This window comes from Pagrus pagrus, assembly GCF_965226575.1.
Source record: "Pagrus pagrus genome assembly, chromosome: 12".
In the NCBI taxonomy this organism is placed as follows: Eukaryota; Metazoa; Chordata; class Actinopteri; order Spariformes; family Sparidae; genus Pagrus; species Pagrus pagrus.
In genome coordinates this window covers 7,412,807-7,430,463 of record NC_140196.1, presented here as the reverse complement: position 1 = coordinate 7,430,463, position 17,657 = coordinate 7,412,807, and the positions used below count along the sequence as shown (strand labels likewise).

The 17,657-nt window shown below is 44.8% G+C and overlaps 1 protein-coding gene across 2 annotated transcripts in view; it reads left to right on the top strand.

Moving 5' to 3' along the window:
- camsap2b (calmodulin regulated spectrin-associated protein family, member 2b) overlaps positions 1-17,657 on the top strand; it is a 36,550-nt gene that overhangs the window by 14,184 nt on the left and 4,709 nt on the right. For both annotated transcript variants that reach the window (XM_084370196.1, XM_084370195.1), the window contains exons 3-15: positions 2,668-2,847; positions 3,979-4,065; positions 9,425-9,566; positions 10,697-10,836; positions 12,427-12,517; positions 12,643-12,747; positions 13,153-13,222; positions 13,305-13,586; positions 14,164-14,893; positions 15,007-15,153; positions 15,334-15,565; positions 15,677-15,860; positions 15,955-16,687. In XM_084370196.1, coding sequence (XP_084226322.1) covers positions 2,668-2,847; positions 3,979-4,065; positions 9,425-9,566; positions 10,697-10,836; positions 12,427-12,517; positions 12,643-12,747; positions 13,153-13,222; positions 13,305-13,586; positions 14,164-14,893; positions 15,007-15,153; positions 15,334-15,565; positions 15,677-15,860; positions 15,955-16,687 — 3,123 coding nt within the window. The remainder of the gene's footprint in view (positions 1-2,667; positions 2,848-3,978; positions 4,066-9,424; positions 9,567-10,696; positions 10,837-12,426; positions 12,518-12,642; positions 12,748-13,152; positions 13,223-13,304; positions 13,587-14,163; positions 14,894-15,006; positions 15,154-15,333; positions 15,566-15,676; positions 15,861-15,954; positions 16,688-17,657) is intronic.

Below are 17,657 nucleotides of genomic sequence, written 5' to 3'. Positions count from 1 at the left end.
AAATAGGGATATAAACCTGCGGCTACCACCAATGTGCAGCTGAGATAATGGGGATATAGAAAGATACCAAGGGTGATTAGGCACGATTTGTTGTTTAATCACTTATTCGTAAATTGACAAAAAAAATGAATCAACAACCATTTTGAGAATAAATAAATATAAATAAAATACAGAATATTCTCTGTTTCCATATTCTCAAATGTGAGACTTGAATATATTGGTCTTTTACCAACAGAACTTGGGATTTGAAGACATTACCTTGGTCCAAACCACATTTAATTATAAAGGTCCAGTTAAAGGTGCACTGTGTAGTTTTGGGGAGAAAATATTCATAAGAAGAGAAGAATCTTCATTTATCGATTTCCACAACTGAATACACAAACTGACCTTAAAGGACAACACAGTTTCATACTGTTTTACTTTGTTTTCATGTGGCGGACCCTGCCACCTTTCTAGCTTTGAACAGTGTTCTTGAGACCTTATGACATTTTGTTCACTCAATTTTGGAAATGTATCAAATATTTATTTAGAGTAAGTATTATTTTCCTTGTTGATATTGTAGATATGATCTTTCTGAGTTTTAATTTCTTTTCAAAACTTCATATTGGTCCTTTAATGACATATTCTGACATCAGGTGACACTTGAGTGCAGTTTCTCCACACTTATTTCCATTAGGCCTATTTCTTCTTTCTGTTTAGACCGGAGCATGAGGTAGCAGACCGGCCATAGCACTGGACCTGGATCAGTTGTTGGTTTCTTGAGGGAAACACTTGGTCACACTGGCTGTTACATGAGGCTCTGTGGTTATGAATAGATGCCTGTGCTTGTCTTGAGTCTGTTGGTTTGGATCATGGAGCACCTGACTTTAGGTGTTTGTTCAGTTAGGTTGGACGCACATAGATGCTTAGGTAAGCAACGAGCACACGCACACACACACACAGAGCGTAGATGCTTTTGAGTGGACCTGTGGTGCGACAGGAAAGGGAAGGGGAGGTCTGTTGGTCTGACCGGCCCGGAATGGGATTAGAAAGGCCAGGAGAATGTCAAGCTTTGTGTAGGTGTTGAGGGCTGGTGAAACCACTTGAATAAAGTGAATGACTCAAAATTAGGCCGCGACTGTGAAAGAAGTTCTTCATGCGCAGACTTTAAAGAGTGTAAAGTGGTTTCAGATGTCACGAGGCAAGAGAGGTCGGAGAGATCGCGATCAGAAATGTTGATCCTCAGGTGTCCACAACACTTTCTCCAGGTTTTAAGTGTGATGCTGTAACCAGCTACGTACTACACTAACAAAAGTGTGTGTGTGCAAGATCCTTGCTTACGTAACAAACAATTGCACAGTGGTTTTATTGAGCTCAAGCTGAACACAAATCTACACACACAGAGGACGCAATGCCAGTCAGTGTGATGTGATGGTAAAAAGCCAACATGGAGGAATACCGTTTGTTCTTTCATAAACAAAAGTCTCCGTCACTGCAAATAGAGAGATCTTAACATATGTAATCATAGCCAGAAACCAGAAATTCAAAAGAAAATGTATTTAGAAGTGCTTGAAACACATCGTCAGTAGTCCTATCCGTTAATCTGTGACTTCTTGACATGACACTATGTTACCGTGTCACACACTTGCATAATTTATGCCCACATTAACGGTAGAAGTGATGCTAACTGGAAGCCGAAAACACGACTAGAGACACAGTGTTTTGTTTTTTTTAAGCATTAAAGCATGTTCTAGTAGTAACCCAAAATAAAATGACAAGCCTGAAAATGAGCATTACATGTCTCCTTTTTAAAAAGGTTTTTCAATAGGCTGCTGAAAATGTCTGGCTCATCTACATTTCCTTATTTTAAAATCTGGCCCAATTGAATTTGTAATTGAATACCAGGTCTACACATTTGAGATGCAGACAATGAACCGCCACATTCAAATTTCGAGGACGGCTGGATGTCTTTGCTGCATTTCGTTCCTCTCTCCCTTCATTTCCTGTCGTCTCACTCAACAATGTGACTAAGAAAACGTATGAAACGCCCCCAACGTATCACGGTATGGCAAATATTCCAAACTCTAATGCTTCAGGGTGAAAATGTTCAGCCTTGCAGCTGGTGGTTGTTTTCACAGTGAAGTGACTTCCTGAAGAACATGTGGTGCTGATGTTGAGCACCACTTGTTCAGTATTTACTTTTAGAGCCTCTCCTCGAAATGTGTAATGCTGCAGCATCACATTACCTGCACAGGGGACACCACCTGCACTGTCCTGTGTCAGGTTTGACGTTGCATGAAAGCGAGGCTGATTGTTTTCAAGCATTTTGTGAAGAGGAGGTGTGACATTTAATTAATTTATTGTTGTCGAATCATAATTTCTGTCCTGCAGATGCCGTCAGGAGCTGAATCCAAAATGTTTATAGTCGCACATCTTGTCTTGTTCAAGAGAAGAACACGCTCAGATCATTCCAGCTCACTCTGTGTTGAATGAAAACATGTGTTTCACGAGATTTCAGCAACTTTGCACTTCAAAAATACCCAAGAAATGTAGACCCGCAATCAGTGCGATGTGCAGAAACAAAAACAAGTATGAAAAAAAAAAAGTTAGTCTTTTAATTGTCAGTTTGATGCTTCTGGAAAGAAGTGAAAGGCGACCGTTACAATGCCGCTGTATATTTCTCCACAGAGCTCCCATCTGGCGCTCATAGACACCCTGATGATGGCGTATACTGTGGAGATGGTGAGCGTGGAGCGGGTGATGTCCTGCATCAACAGGTACTCCTCCGCTGAACCCTCCCACAGCGACGGACACGTCCAGGAGCTGCCGTATGACACCGAGGATGCAATCATCACCTGGATCAACAAGGTACACACATGAGCGAGGTCGTGTGCACACAGAAACCACAAACACATGCGCTCTCTCATCTCAGAGGATAACAACCGTACACATCCTTGAGCCTTTTACTACAAAGGACACGCCGCTCTTTGTTTGAGTCCGGATATAAAAGGGCAAACTGGAAAGTGTGTCATCGTCAATTCCTCCAGTATGTTTGCGGTAAAAGTAGAGGAAGAGCTGGCAACAAACACATGTAATCATGTCAGAGAGATTACCAAAATACTCAACCTAACCTCCTCTGGTCAGCTAAAGCCTGATTTGGAGGGTAAAGTCAGACCTCGTGTGGCCTGTAAGCTGTAAGAGGCGGTAGTTAAGTCTCTGCGATTGCAACTTTAATTCATTTCATTATCCTACAGATTATTTAGTCACTTAAAGTTGCTGTTGCTGACTTTGCAGGACATATGAAGGAATTTTCTCCCTCCAAATATAATACTGACCTATTTTTTTCTTGGTTTGAAATAGTGAAACCGGCCCCAGCGTGGCATTAAACAACCAAGTGAACAGAGATGGCTGAAATTACTAGCTGAAGAACCTCATGTGCTCTGCTGCTCTTATTTTCCAGCCCAAAGGCAGCAAGATACACATGTAGGACTCATTTACGGACACAAAAACACATGTGTCTGCGTGGATGTCTGATTCATAGCACGCCATGGCTGGGATTGTCCGAGGCGACCTCGTGCATCCTCGGGCCAAAATGTTGCGTCAGTGTTTGTACAGAACCTTTGAAGCCACAACAGCAGTAATAATTAAAGAGGGGAGCTTTTTAAAGAAGAAATGCTATTTTTATAGTAGCCTTTGATGATCTTTTTACATTGTGCTTGAGTCGGAAGTCAGCTGAGTGCTGTATATCAGGTTACAATAATATTTAGCATCAGGGCTAATGGACAGGAGTGGTGATGAGAAGTCCTTCTTTGATGTGTGGAGGCTCTTGTTCCCGTGTTCAAGTCTCTCCTCTCTCCAACACAGACGCACCATTCAGTCTCTCAGTGAGCACAACATGCTTGTCTGAAATTTGACCTTGATCTCTGTCTGTCTGTCTGTCTGTCTTTCTGCCCGTCTCTCTCTCTTTCTGCCCGTCTCTCTCTCTTTCTTTCTCTTCAGGTGAATGAACACCTGAGGGACATCCTCGTCGAAGAGCAAAAGCTGAGAGAGGCTTCCTACCAGGAATCAAACGCAACAACACAAAAAGTAAGAAAACGCAGTAACACAAACTCTCATTCCTTAGGTATGCAAATGACAGGGTGTTTAAAGGAATATTTCAACATTTTGGCTGTGTTTTAAGTACAGGGCGATGTTTTTAGCATGAGAGTGGAAAAAAGGGGAAGCAGCCAGCCTGGTTCTGTCATACCAGCAACTCCAAAACTCTCCAGTGTGTGTGAATTAAACAAAAAGAGATACAGTGTGGTAATAAGTGAGCTTTAAGGTATTGTTTGGCTTATTTTCGAGCTTTTGGAGAGAGCCAGGTTGTTGTTTTTGTCCTCGGGCTACGCTAAGCTAACCTGGAGGGTCCAGCCATTTCTCCCAAAATGTTGAACTATTCCTTTAAGGCAGGGTCTCTTTGCTTTAATGTCTTTATCTAATTTTGCAAATTGTTTTAAATTGCATTCTCTGCCTCTCATACTCTTGTCTTATCTGTTAATATTAGATTAGATTTAAATCTCTCCTACTCGTCGGCAATAGCACGTCTGCTTCCACACAGGGCACATGAAGGCCCACATGATGTGTACGCACACACACACACACACACGCACACACACACTTACGGCTCAGTGCACAGAGCTCTGTAAATCAGAGGAACAGATGAGCTCAGTCTCCGACCAGCTGCAGAGAAGTGTTGGCAAGAGTCGCGACACTGCTGTTCGAGGAGACAAAGACATGTGCGGGCCGGTGGAAGAGAAAGAGAGGAGAAAGGGTGACAGACAGAGAGGGAAGAAAAGTGAGGAGGGATAATCAGAGCGAGGGGAACGGGCGACATGGACAGAGACACTCAGGAACTTTGTCAGCTGTAGCCAGAGAGAGTCTGTGACAGAGACAGTGTTGTCATCCTGCAGGACTCGTAGTTATGTAACGTCCGTGTGACACAACGAGTCAGTCCGCTGGGACAAACACACAGCAGTCAGCTACTGTCCTCTTCGACTCACTTAACCGTGAAGCTCCAGCACGGTGACTCATCAGGTCACGACCCTTCGCCTCAGGTCGCTGCACTGCGATGGCGACGAGAGATGGAAAAATAAATATTATCTCGCTGTGGTAAATGGGAATCGGTGGGTAAACTTCCTGCGGTTCAATACAGACTCAAAGAGGAAAACAGCGATCGACCCCTCTGAATGAGTAAATGTGTAAACATCAGATAATCATTACTGCCGTGGAGTAAACCGGCGTGGTTTTAAAGATAACTTCAGCTGACCTAAAGGTGCTAACCTTTGCTGAGTCAACAAGATTAAGACTCGTCCATGCTTCTTGCACTCACGTCCTCTTCGGATGGTCCAGTTACCCGTGTTGGGAAGTCATTATTTTGACTTTGGTGTGTTCAGGAGCTTAATCAGAGCCTAATGTGAGAACAACATAGACGCTACACATAAGCTTCTTACCTAATAGCCATACCTTTAACCTAATAGCATATTATAAATTACATGTGAGCAAATAATGTATATGTAATACATGATTTTATAAAATGTTTCAAACCCTCAACCAAACATTTACTTTTGTCCACCATGTTGCTCCATATGTCATGTATAAGACATCAAGTTGTGTACCAAAACATTACCGACCACCATTCAATACTAATGCTAGCATGGCAACATGTTCACAGTGACAGTGTTAGCATGGCGATGTTTAGCATTAATGTTTACCATCTTAATTTAGTATGTTAACATGCTAACATTTTCTGCGTTAGCACTAAATACAAGGTGCAGTTGAAGTTGATGGGAAATTCTTCAGTTTTGCGGTGACTAAAAATGTTGTTTTCAGAAATGGACTCTGAGCCAAAACCCAGCACCCAACTATCAATATGTCACCCATCAGCAGGAATGTTCATCGCTCCGATGCTGCGCAATGCATTGTGGTTGTTGTAGGATTTCTACCTTTGGTCATGTAGCACCAATTTAAAAAATAATTGCACCTTTCTGCAACATAGGAAAAGTGAGGGGCTTAGAAAAGTAAGACGGATTCACCGGAAATAAAATAATAATAAAATATTTCAATCGGGACCAAAGTGGTGGACAGACCATCACGTTACAAGCATTGCTGAAAACACACGTTATCACAGTTTACACACAACAGGTTGTAAAATGTATACAGGCTATGGAGCGCTTTGAAAAGAGCTGCAGGATGTCTTAAGAAGCAGCTGTGGGAGTTTCTTGGCAAATTTCCCCCTCGCTCATTGTCTGTTTTTGTGTCAACATACAGCGAGAGTGATCACCGCCTTGCTGCTATTGCTCTGTAAGCTGATAATACACATGGGATATGCAACCTATCCTCAGACTGATTTGCACAGACACACTCATGCTTTGTCAGAGGCAACAAGTTACAACGAGCGAAGGGTCTTTCAAAAAGCGTGTGAGGAATACTCTGTTCGCTCGGTGTCAGTCAGCTGCTTTCCTACTCCATGCTCCATCGCACAGCTCCCTCTTCAACAGAAGTCTATTCACTGCGTAGGACACACTCAGAGGAGATAATTTCACACATCCTTGTCCACACAAGCCTGCGCGAACGCACACACTCATGGATGAGCACAAGACACATCTCAGTAGGTCTCGTCTATTCTGGGATGGTGTGTGAAAATCTTTAACCGCGGTCTCATGACTCAGTGCTGAGCGTGTGGATTCTGTGTTTATGCTCATCATACTGTAGGTGCTCACACACGAGACCGAGTGGAAAATCAGAACAATGTGGGATTATCCTGTAATGACTGGGGAGTATATACCGTCTCAAAAATGTGTTTACGTTTGCAGCCCGGCTTTGATAGCTTTCATGGAGGAGGTAGAAGTTTTAGGTCCCGTTTTTGGTTCCTATGCTTACAACATTTCTCGAAAACCTTTCAACAGATTTCAGTAGAGTGTGGTGGAGAGTTCGGACAGAAGCCAAGAAGTGATTAATGACCTTGTGGGGCAGATCCACATTTTTAAAGATTACAAGATAGATAGTTTTAAGCTGTGTTACTCTTTCACAGCACATCATTCAATGAGAAGAAATCTGACTGTTGTACAGACTTGTCAACACGTCTGAACTGTGGCTCAAGCTGAAATACCTCATTGGATTGAGTGCTATATAATATTGAATGTTCGTGTTCCCCAGAGGATAATTCCTTTTTTTCTGTCGTAGCTCATCTGTTCTGGGCACATGAAGGTGTATTACACAGCTCAACTACAACTCTGGCAGATGTATCCCATGATTGTCTATCAGTGTGTACTTTGACACATCTAGATGTATATTCAGAGAACGTACAGAGGTCTCAGCTGTAGTACAGAACTTTTAACCTGCTGTCGACCTAACGCCTCTCCTACTCTCTCCTGTTGTTGTCCAATCATCATCCACCATCAAGTCTCCTAGCAAATGGTACTGGAGATTAGTACCTGTAAGTCCATCCATTCTGAAGAACTCCTCCTCATCAGCCACCACCACCTACCTCCTCTGTGTCTAATCCCAAACCTGCAGCCCGACACACCCGTTCACACTCTCCCCTCAACGTCTGTTGTCACTGCATGTGGCCCTGAGCCCCATCATACATTGGTCTTGTCCCCACATTACTGTGAATCTGATTGACTGATAGGTAACTATTTTAGACTTGCATCACTCTGATAGCTCTTGTTCTACCAAATTAGCTTTGGGTCCTTTCAGGATTTGCTATCTAGTGACCCAGCCCAGATTTCCAGCAGTTTTAAGTTGAATTGTTGTCGTCATGACGCGTCAGAGACAGAGATCGTTGCACAAAATACAACAAAATTTAACAATAATAGCAAGATCTCATATCAGACTGATATGAGACTTATGTTGTTACAGATATTTATTTCATCATAACAACAATCGTGGACCAACTATTAAAGGGTCTTGGGTAGTAAAATTGCTGCATGTAGTCTGATAAATTGCCTACAGTGATGTCACTCAGTGGCTAAGTTGCATTCTGGGTAATGTAGGCGGCAGGTTTTGAAAAGGAAGAAGAATGTGTTGATTCAGAAAGATCATTTGAGTACAACAGTGTTAAAGCAGTGGACTGCTTTTCTAACCCTGTTGCCTACATTACCCAGAATGCAGCTTAGCCACTGAGTGACATCACTGGAGGCAATTTATCAGATTACATGCAGCTTTCTCTGGAGCCATAAAAAGACTTTGTACAACTTTTTTTCAGTACTCCTGAGGACCTGTAAACACACTTCAACGTGTAAAATTGGTGGGAAAAAGACACAAGACTATTACGTCTAAGGCCTCTCTTGTAAGATATGACACACCCACCAATGTCATCGTGGTTTGGGCATTAGTTCAAGGAAAATCTGATGTTCTTTTTGGGCTCTGAACCACTTTATTTTTAGTCAAAATGCTCTGAGAGCTTATAAATTAGATGTGTGAACTGGAAGAGGAAAAGGGGTATCAGGATCACAAACTCTTCCGGGAGGAGCAAGTACAGTCCTGTAGCGTGATTGCATAAATACCAAGAATTACACAATCTATCATTTGTAAGACATTATAAAATAATGACACTGCCCTCCACTGTCAGCTGCTCATTTTCTTGTTTCATCCGGCATATGTGTTGTCTGTGTTGTGCGCTGAAAGCAACTGGCGAGTTGCTTCTTTTTCTTCTTTTGTATGGGTTTAAATCAGCTGTCAGAGGGCAGCCTCACGTGTTCATACAAACCAAAGGGAAGCTAGAAGACGTTGTGTTCCTTAGACAATCTTAACGGACAGACTGAGAGGCTGTCTGAGTTACTGTGATCAGAGCTCCCATCTTATTGCTTGTAAAAATGCGTACGTGACACCACTCCTGTGTGTTTATGGGCAAACTGGGAGTACTGGTGCCCTGAAGACATATATAGTAGTGTTGTCTCTGTGGCTTTTACAGGCTGACATACAGAAAAGCTGCAGGCAGGATGGATGTGCTAGTGTAGATTATTATTAAACTTTAAATCACATGCATTGTCTCCTCCACCCCCCTCCCCCATACCAGATGTCTAACACTGATAACAATTCATTTGCTATGTGCATTGTGTTCCCCTCCTCCTCCTAAAAAAACTAACAACTCACAAGCAATCAAAGGAGCATTACAGTGCTGAAGGGATTTTTTTTTTATCCATTTAAATTTAAGACGACTGTGTTGTGTCTGATTCTCTGCATGATGAGTTTAATCTGCATTATCTAAGCTGAGCCTGAAGCCCACCCTGCGCTTGAATCTCCTCAAATTAACACCTGTGTCGTCTGCGAGTGGGTGTGATTGAGTCGTGGGTGCATGCGGATGAAAAGTGTGTCTGCGGCAACAGTCAGAGAGAGCGGATCGTACGTATCCAGCCCGATGACACATATAGGTGATGTCTTTGTGCCGTTGCCATGGTTTCAGGCTCGCTACAGGAAGGAGCACGCTCAGCAGAGGAGCTCTCCGTCGCTCCCCCTGGTGGAGAACCTGCTGAAGGACAACACGGACGGCTGTGCCCTGACCACGCTGGTGCACTTCTACTGCTCGCAGGCCGTCAGACTGGAAGGTGGGACCAAAACCCTCGGGCTGCTGTGACCACACCCACACGACCTCACTAGCCACACCCCCCTTTTATTGTGACGTTTCCATTAAAAGCAAACGGGCAAGAATAAAGTCAGTTCAGTTCAGATGAGCTAACCACAAAGGTTTTCAGTCACAGCTGGAGAGCAACAAAGGAAACTCTTCTCTGCTCGAACTACAACCACACATTTGAGAATGGGGCTTCAGACAAAGAGCATATTTATTATCAATGTGCCCTTTTACTCTGAGGGCATATTGTCTTATGAATATATAAAAAAAGTAAGTAAAGTCAATGAAAACAACAGTCTTTTACAGTCTTATAGTTTTCAATGGGCTAAACTCTAATCCTAATCTCAAAGAACGACATAATCAAGAGATCAAGGACCCTGTGTTGACTTTCTGCGGTCACACTTAATGATATAAATAAAGGATATTGACCCACAAAAAGACACTGTAAAGCAGACAGGATTCAGCGCGAGACAAAGAAGAAACAAAGACTTTGTTTCCTCTCAGCTCGCCTGTGCCGTCATTTCTAAAAATGCTCCGGGCCAGGTTGTGATTGGTCACGAGGGGTGTGTGACGGAGAAACCGTTAGAGGAGTCGCCGCCTGCTATTTCAAAGATAAACAACCCTGATGTCGGCGCTCTGAGACTCCTGGGATTGAATGTAGTTCACAGGGAGCTCATACACATGTGGACCAGATGTGGAGTTGAAACTGTATTCAGGTCTGCTTTCTGGCAGCCTGACTTACTCTAACAAACAGTGAAGAAGCACAGGAGAAGTACAGCACGTCATCGTGTTTGGTTGTCAGACGTTACAATGCCAGGGCCGTCGTTATGATACAGTCATGGGAAAAACATCCAGATGATTCATCCAGAAGGAGTTGAAAACTTGTGTCAAGAAGGATTTTGTGTGATTAATATCAGCTACTGTGTACCAGTGGGGAAAGTCTGGTAGTTTTCCTCTCATCTGCTCTTTTTTTAAACATAAACTTCTCCTTATCTTTCCCTCGCCTTCCTGCTTGGCCTTTGCCGTCACCCCCTCCCTTGTGTGTGTGTGTGTGTGTGTGTGTGTGTGTGTGTGATTGTGTGCCTGACCCCTCCCCTGGCTGTGCAGATATCTGCCTCAAGGAGACCATGTCTTTGGCGGACAGTCTGTACAACCTCCAGCTGGTGCAGGAGTTCTGCAAGAACAACCTCAACCACTGCTGCCACTTCACCCTGGAGGACATGCTCTACGCCCATGCATCCATAAAGGTAGGCAGACGTTTAAAATAAAATGTATGTGAAGGACGTGGAGCGAAGTGTTTGTTTTTTTTGATAATGTGGATTGAGTTAAAGAAAGGGAGAGAAAAGAAAAGTGTTTTGCGGGAATAAGGAGAGTCAGGGCTGGAAATGACAAAAAGGCAAAAATGAGTCATGCAGAGGAAAAGTTTAATAGTGTGTGTGTGTGTGTGTGTGTGTGTGTGTGTGGGAGCAGGCTTGGTTTGCTTCTCACAGGGGTTGTTATTGTGCGTGTGTGGATGTATTAAGAGGGGCATAAAGATCATTTTGCTACATTGAGTATTGCTTTGCTGCCAGATTTAATGAATATGATATGGGTGTGTGTGTGTGTGTGTGTGTGTTGGTGCTTTTCTAGCACAGACACTGCAGGCCAAATACCCCCCTCTCCCTCTCAAACAGAGGACAGATTCAGCTCGGAGGAGATTCACAATCCTGACCCGTCTCTGCCTGCCTCTTTTGTTTTCTCCCCCTCCTTTTTCTTTTTTTTTTTTTAGAAATCAAACAACAAAATCTGTGAACCTTTAAGACGAGACAACTGCTGATACTCAGTCTTCTGGCTTTTTATCTCCACTTTATCGCACACATTTATTTCTGATTAATAAAAGCATCTCTGTGCCATCCAGACACGAGAAGCACAGGCTCTCCGTGTGGGTAAATAGTATGCAGGGAGCGTGGGTAGGAACATTCGGATTCAAGTCACGGTCCGACCGAGCTGACCGGGACTTTCCGTTTTCTTCAAACCAACACAGCAGACGGGTTTCACACTTGTGCACTCTTTGCTCCCTGTGTCTGTCTTCCCTCCTCAGGCACTGTATTGTTTACATTGAGTGTTTATTGGCTGTACAGTGCTTAGGTTGTAGAAGAAGGCAAAGGAGGGCAGCTGAGGGAGAAAAATGGTCATGAAGAGAAGTTAAAGAGACTGGCACACTGCCACAGATTGACTGCCCACTGAATCTTAACTAGTGTGTGTGTGTGTGTGTGTGTGTGTGTGCATTCATTTAATATGTTAAACAAAAAGAAATGTTTATGTCATTGAGTGGCTAAAATGAAGATCCGGTTTCTCAAAAGGAAGAAAGTTTGTTTTTGTCTTTCTATCCCGGCTAGAAATTAATTAAAGTGGTCTGTGTGTGTCGACCGAACGGTTTCCCTCAGATGAAATCATCTGTTTAAACCTCCAGAGACGTCCTGTTTATAACATGCATGCGTTTATCATCGATGTGGGTTACTCACTCGCTGCTCTGTGCGTTCACCCGCGCACAGTATGCGACGCATTTAAGCTGAACTCCAGATGGTGTTTTGGACAGCTTTCGTGAGGCGTATGTGTTTTGACATCACACCACTTAGACAATGAAACATGTGCTGATATTCACAAACACACTCACATGCACACACCTGAGCCTGTTACCTAGCAACAGCTGGCATGCCGTGACCTCATTGATCTGTCGAAAAGCTGCATAATACCGTGGCTCATCTCAAATGTGGTGCTAAAAATCATTAATAAATAACTGCTTATATGTTTGCACCATTAACCACAAGTGTGTGTGTGTGTGTGTGGTCTTGCAGAGTAACTACCTGGTGTTTATGGCCGAGCTTTTCTGGTGGTTTGAGGTGGTTAAACCTTCATTTGTACAGCACAGAGTCTTCGACCCAAACGGTACAGTGCAACTTCACAATAATATCAGCATGCTGTTGTTAACTCGATGATAACCGTTAACTCTGATAATTAACTCAAAGGTTTAAGTTGAATGGTGATTACGTGTTGTATTTTTCCCTCCGCAGCATGCGAGCCTGTTTCAACTTGTAGGAAAATGGCTCCTGTGTCCAGTCCAGTCAAACAGAGCTATGCAGACAGAGCTGACAGCCCAGAGAGCATCCCTATAGGGGGTAAATATCTGTTATCAACTGAGGATGTGCACAGATTGGTTTTTTAAAGCTGATTGTTGAGTGATAATCCAAATAAATACACATCCCAGACTATTAGCAGTCACAGTGTCTGTGATGTGAGTCAGTGGAAGAATGTGTGGATGTGTTTTGAAACTAGAGGCCCTCTAGTGGCTGATTTACAGCCATGCAGTCACTCTTATTCACTCCTATTGTGTTTGAGCCCTATTCCTTGAAAGATCTAGCTATTACATGTACTGTATATGTACTGTACAGTGTCATTTAGATCTCCAGACTAGCTTAAATTAAACTGTGTACACATGTAAGCCTCTGTCTTCCTAAAAACTTAAGTACTCCACTAAAGTAAAGCAGTAAGAAACTCACAAACTTCTGTCCTGTCTGCTACAGGTGTAATGAAGAGATCTACCTCCATGTCCTACGTGGATGGCTGCGTTGGGACATGGCCCAAAGAAAAACGGTCGGTACCTAAACTCACTGACCCACAAATGTGAAGTGGTCTGTTGTTTCCACATTAAACTAACATTTCCTTCCTCCCTCAGCTCCTCCTGTCGGGGAATCTCCTTTGAGATTCCTCTGGACGGAGACCCGACCGTGCCGCCCGGTGAAGCCCCCGCCCTCCGCGGTATGACCCGCTCCGCCAGCAGTGACGGTCTCGGGTTCAAAGTTCACTTTGCATCTCGAGGGGGCATCAAGCGCCACCTCTCCCTCATGCCCGTCAATGTCAACGGCCAGAGCAGACACATACCAGAAGAGGACGAGGACTTCATCTCCCACAAGCCCCTGGGGAGGAACAACACATTCTCAGTCAAGAACCAAAGCAGGTAAAGTAGAGGGAGGTGTTTATTTATTGACCCTTGGTATTAATTCCTGTATTTATTTATTTTCCCATTTAATTTTCCATTTTAATTGATACATTTTTAAATTTATTTATGTATTTACTTATTTATTAGTTCCCCTTTGTATTATTTTATACCTATACCTACATGCCATTCAAAAACAATTGTGATAGACGTTACAGAGAGTTTTATATGTTCAGACAATATATATATTTTTTATTACCCCTTTTGGAAAAGAGGTAGGTGGAAGCTAGATGTATTAGCCTATAGCCTTAGCCTATATTTATAGTTACATCCATGCTAGCACTTTTAGCACCGGCAGGATACAGTAAACATTGGCTGCCTGTTCGGTATCTGTTGCTAGTTTTCAACAGTGAATCAAGTTAAGTGAAGCTAATCTTACAGTTGAAAATATGTTCACACTGCATGACGAGACATTAAAGTAAGATGGGTATTCAATGGTATATCTGACTTAAGGTGAGTAGGAGAGATAGTAAAGATGCATCACAGCTGACTGTTACTTTAAACCAGCATCAGTTCATTGGCCCTACCCTGTCCCTAGGTACTCCAATGGAGTCCTCCCAGAGAGCAGCCACAGCCCCAACAATCACCTTGGCAACCACAGTGGGCACATCAGCCCATCGACTCCTCCGAGCATCGAGGAGGCACTGAAGATTATCCACGACACAGAGAGGCCTCACGCCAGCCTGGCCGTGGGAGACGGCGATAACGGTTTCTATCTCCACGGCGAGGAGCCTTCAGACCCTCCAGGTGCCAACGGTCAAGGAGACGACCAGGGCTCGGCCAAGGCTCGGCTGAACGACCACGACCCGAACTCTGTGTCCACTGATGAAGTCGACACCGGCATCCACGTGAGGACGGAGGACATCCAGAGCTTGGATGAGGACTCCTCCTCACTGAGAGACTATTCAGATATGGACCCGGACTGTGAGGCCATGACCCGGTCGTGCCCTCTGTCAGACCGGCCCGAGAGGGAGAGAAGCAAGGAGGGAGGACAGAAAGGGGTGGGTGATGCCGACTCTAATGGGGAGAGGGGAGACGGAGGTGACAGGAGCAGCCCATGTCCCAGTTCAGCACCCACACTCCCCAGATCCCACACAGCCAGCCCCGCCTCGTCCTCCGGAGGCTCTGGAGGCGGCATGATCCGGATGACGAGCTTTGCAGAGCAGAAGTTCAGGAAGCTGGAGGGACGGAGTAGCGGAGGAACCACACCAGAGAGCTCAGACCTCAATGTGCCGTATACACACCCAGCAAGAAGTATTCCTCCTCAGGTTTGTGTCCTCTTGTGTTTGTTCCCTTGTATTTATTTGTTGCAGAGACGGGAATGCAGTCTGCAGTCGTGTGCGTTGAGTTAATGTGAATAATCTTTGCACTTTTTTTCCAGATCTCCACACCTCCTTTGCCTATCACGTCTCCCTCCCCAGTTTCGCCTTCTCCCAGAGACCCCTCCCACCTGATTGCCTCAGAGATGATTCAGCTGAGGATGAAGCTGGAAGAGAAGCGGAGAGCCATTGAAGCCCAGAAGAAGAAGGTAAACAAATATAGAGAAACAAAGCCGAGAGTGTAGCTTCAGTAAGTAGTTCATGGCCGTTTTTTGCCCCTGTTAAATTATTTCTCACTGAAATATTTAAGTCCTGAAATTCTATGTCATTTCTATTTTTATAGTTTCTGGCTATGATAAATGGTGTAATTTCGGCTTCACGTTTTCCAGGTGGAAGCAGCGTTCACCCGCCATCGTCAGAAGATGGGCAGAACGGCCTTTCTGAATGTGGTGAGAAGAAAAGGAGTCACAGCCCCTCTCAGCCCCAGCTCAGGCGGAGCAGAAACACCATCTCCGGAGCCGCTCACGTCCTCAAAGGAAACCGGCCAGAGCAGCATGGAGCGGGCGGAGAGGTGCAAGCCAGACGGTGCAGCCCCTAAATCCCCCTGCGAGGATAGCGGAGGTGAGTAAACCAAAATCCGAAAACTAGAATCGCAGGGCAGACAGTCCCAAGAATGATGATGTTTCTTTGGGAGGTATCTGACTGACCTGTGTTTTCACTGTGCTGATGCAGGTGTGACTCCGGGGGAAATCGACCTTGCAGATTACACTCGCTCCATCGAGAGGCTGAACACGTCGTTGGGCTTCCTGCAGACGGAGATGCAGCGTTTGTCCCAGCAGCAGGAGAAGATCATGGCCATGAGAGAGCAGCAGCAGCAAGCCTGGGTCATCCCTCCTCCTGCTCCTTCTCCACACAGGTATCACTTCATGACAGATGTTCATATTTTTACTGGAAAGAGCATTTTCTGCCAACACTTACATGGCCTTGTTGTTGTTTTGTTCCCCCCACAGGCAGCTCCGGGAGTTGCGCAGCAGCAGCGTAACAGGCCGAGGATCAGGCCGAGGCTCGGTTGGGTCTTTGTCTCCCATCCTCTCTTCCTCCGGCTCTCCCCACGCTCCCAATCGTTCCCCTGCCGGCATCAAGCGGCGACCGGCCTCCTTCCATGCCAGGACCCCACGGACTCCACGACCAAACGATCTGAAGGTCACTCCCTTCAGTCGAATGCTCAACACCCCCTGCTCAGTGGACAGCCTGCCCAGGCTGAGGCGGTTCAACTCCAGCCAAACCCAGCTCAGCTCGTTTGCCTACCTGAGCCACGATGATGGGCCAGGGGGCCGCACGAACCAAGAGGACAAGGACGACAAAGAAAACACTAAGGACGAAGAAGAGACGGTGGCGAGGAAGAGTGCTGGCACTCCTCAGCCTTCTGCTAAAGAAGGAGCCAAAGAGAAGGAAGGTGAGAGACAGGAGGAAAGAAAACAGGCGGCGCAGGCTCAGTCCAAGGGGGTAGTCAAAAACTCGAGGTCATCAGAGGTGTTGCGTCAACCGGTGTCTGAGATCCAAGGGCCCACAGGCAGCGGTGTCAAAGGAGACGCCCAGGACAGAAGAGACCTGGTGGAGGTGCCTCTGTCTGGGCTGAAGCCTCCAGGAGGACCACCCAGTGGAGAGGGAGAGGCGGAGGGGGAGGCGGGAGGGGACGCTTACGGAGACGACCAAAAGATGTGCTGTGGATTCTTCTTCAAGGTGAGCTGGAGCGACAGAATCATTTATTGGATGATATGTATCGTAAAATAAAAAGATCTTTTGAATCTTCTGAATGTCAGCGACAATCCATGTAATAGTTTGTCCAAATATTATCCGTAACACACCGATGGGTACGGACTGAACCTTGTTAGCCTTGCTGGCATGAGAGCAGTAGTATTTCTATATTGTTTCCAAATGACATTGGCTTTTTAACAACAGACATTTTGGGGTTTCATAGCAGGAAAGAACAGGTGATATTAATAACATTAACAAAGGCTCTCTACCTTCAACTATTGCGGTGCAGTGCTGCAATTACAGTGTTAGTGGTTGCACCTGCGTTTGACATCTTAAAATGTGAAACAAGGTTCTTCAACTTCAGTTTAACTCAACGTTCCTCCCTCTGGTCGCTCCCTCCCCTTGTATGGGAAACACTGCAGTGTTTCAGTGCAACAGATACAGACAATGAATTTACTTCTCATTAATAACACAGTCTTCACAGCCTTGTGGTGCTGTGTGCAGGTAGCAGAGACGGGAAGGATCTCATACTGTGTGAGCCTGGTACAACATGTGCAGCGATGTGCCTGTTGAGCCATGAGCTGATCAGAAACAATGCATGAGTGAATCTAGGCCGAAAAAAAAACAACAAACGGCCAGAACTCAGACGCATGATAGACCATTAGAGCGCTGATTATAGAGCGATGTCAGTTTGTTGACAGAAGGCCACATTAGATACCACTACAGTTATAAATATTATATGAGAATCAGTGTTTTATCTTTTATAGATTTTTGGAGGGTGTAAACGACACACTAGGGCCTTTTTTTCATTATAACTTCATATGTGGTGTAGCAATACTTAAACTGAAAAAATATGTCTGCCAGCTCTTCATGAACACGATGAAGAGGCAGTCTACATATTGTCATAATTCTATATGTAATCTGAATTGTGTTTTTGTGTGCGTCTCCCCACCAG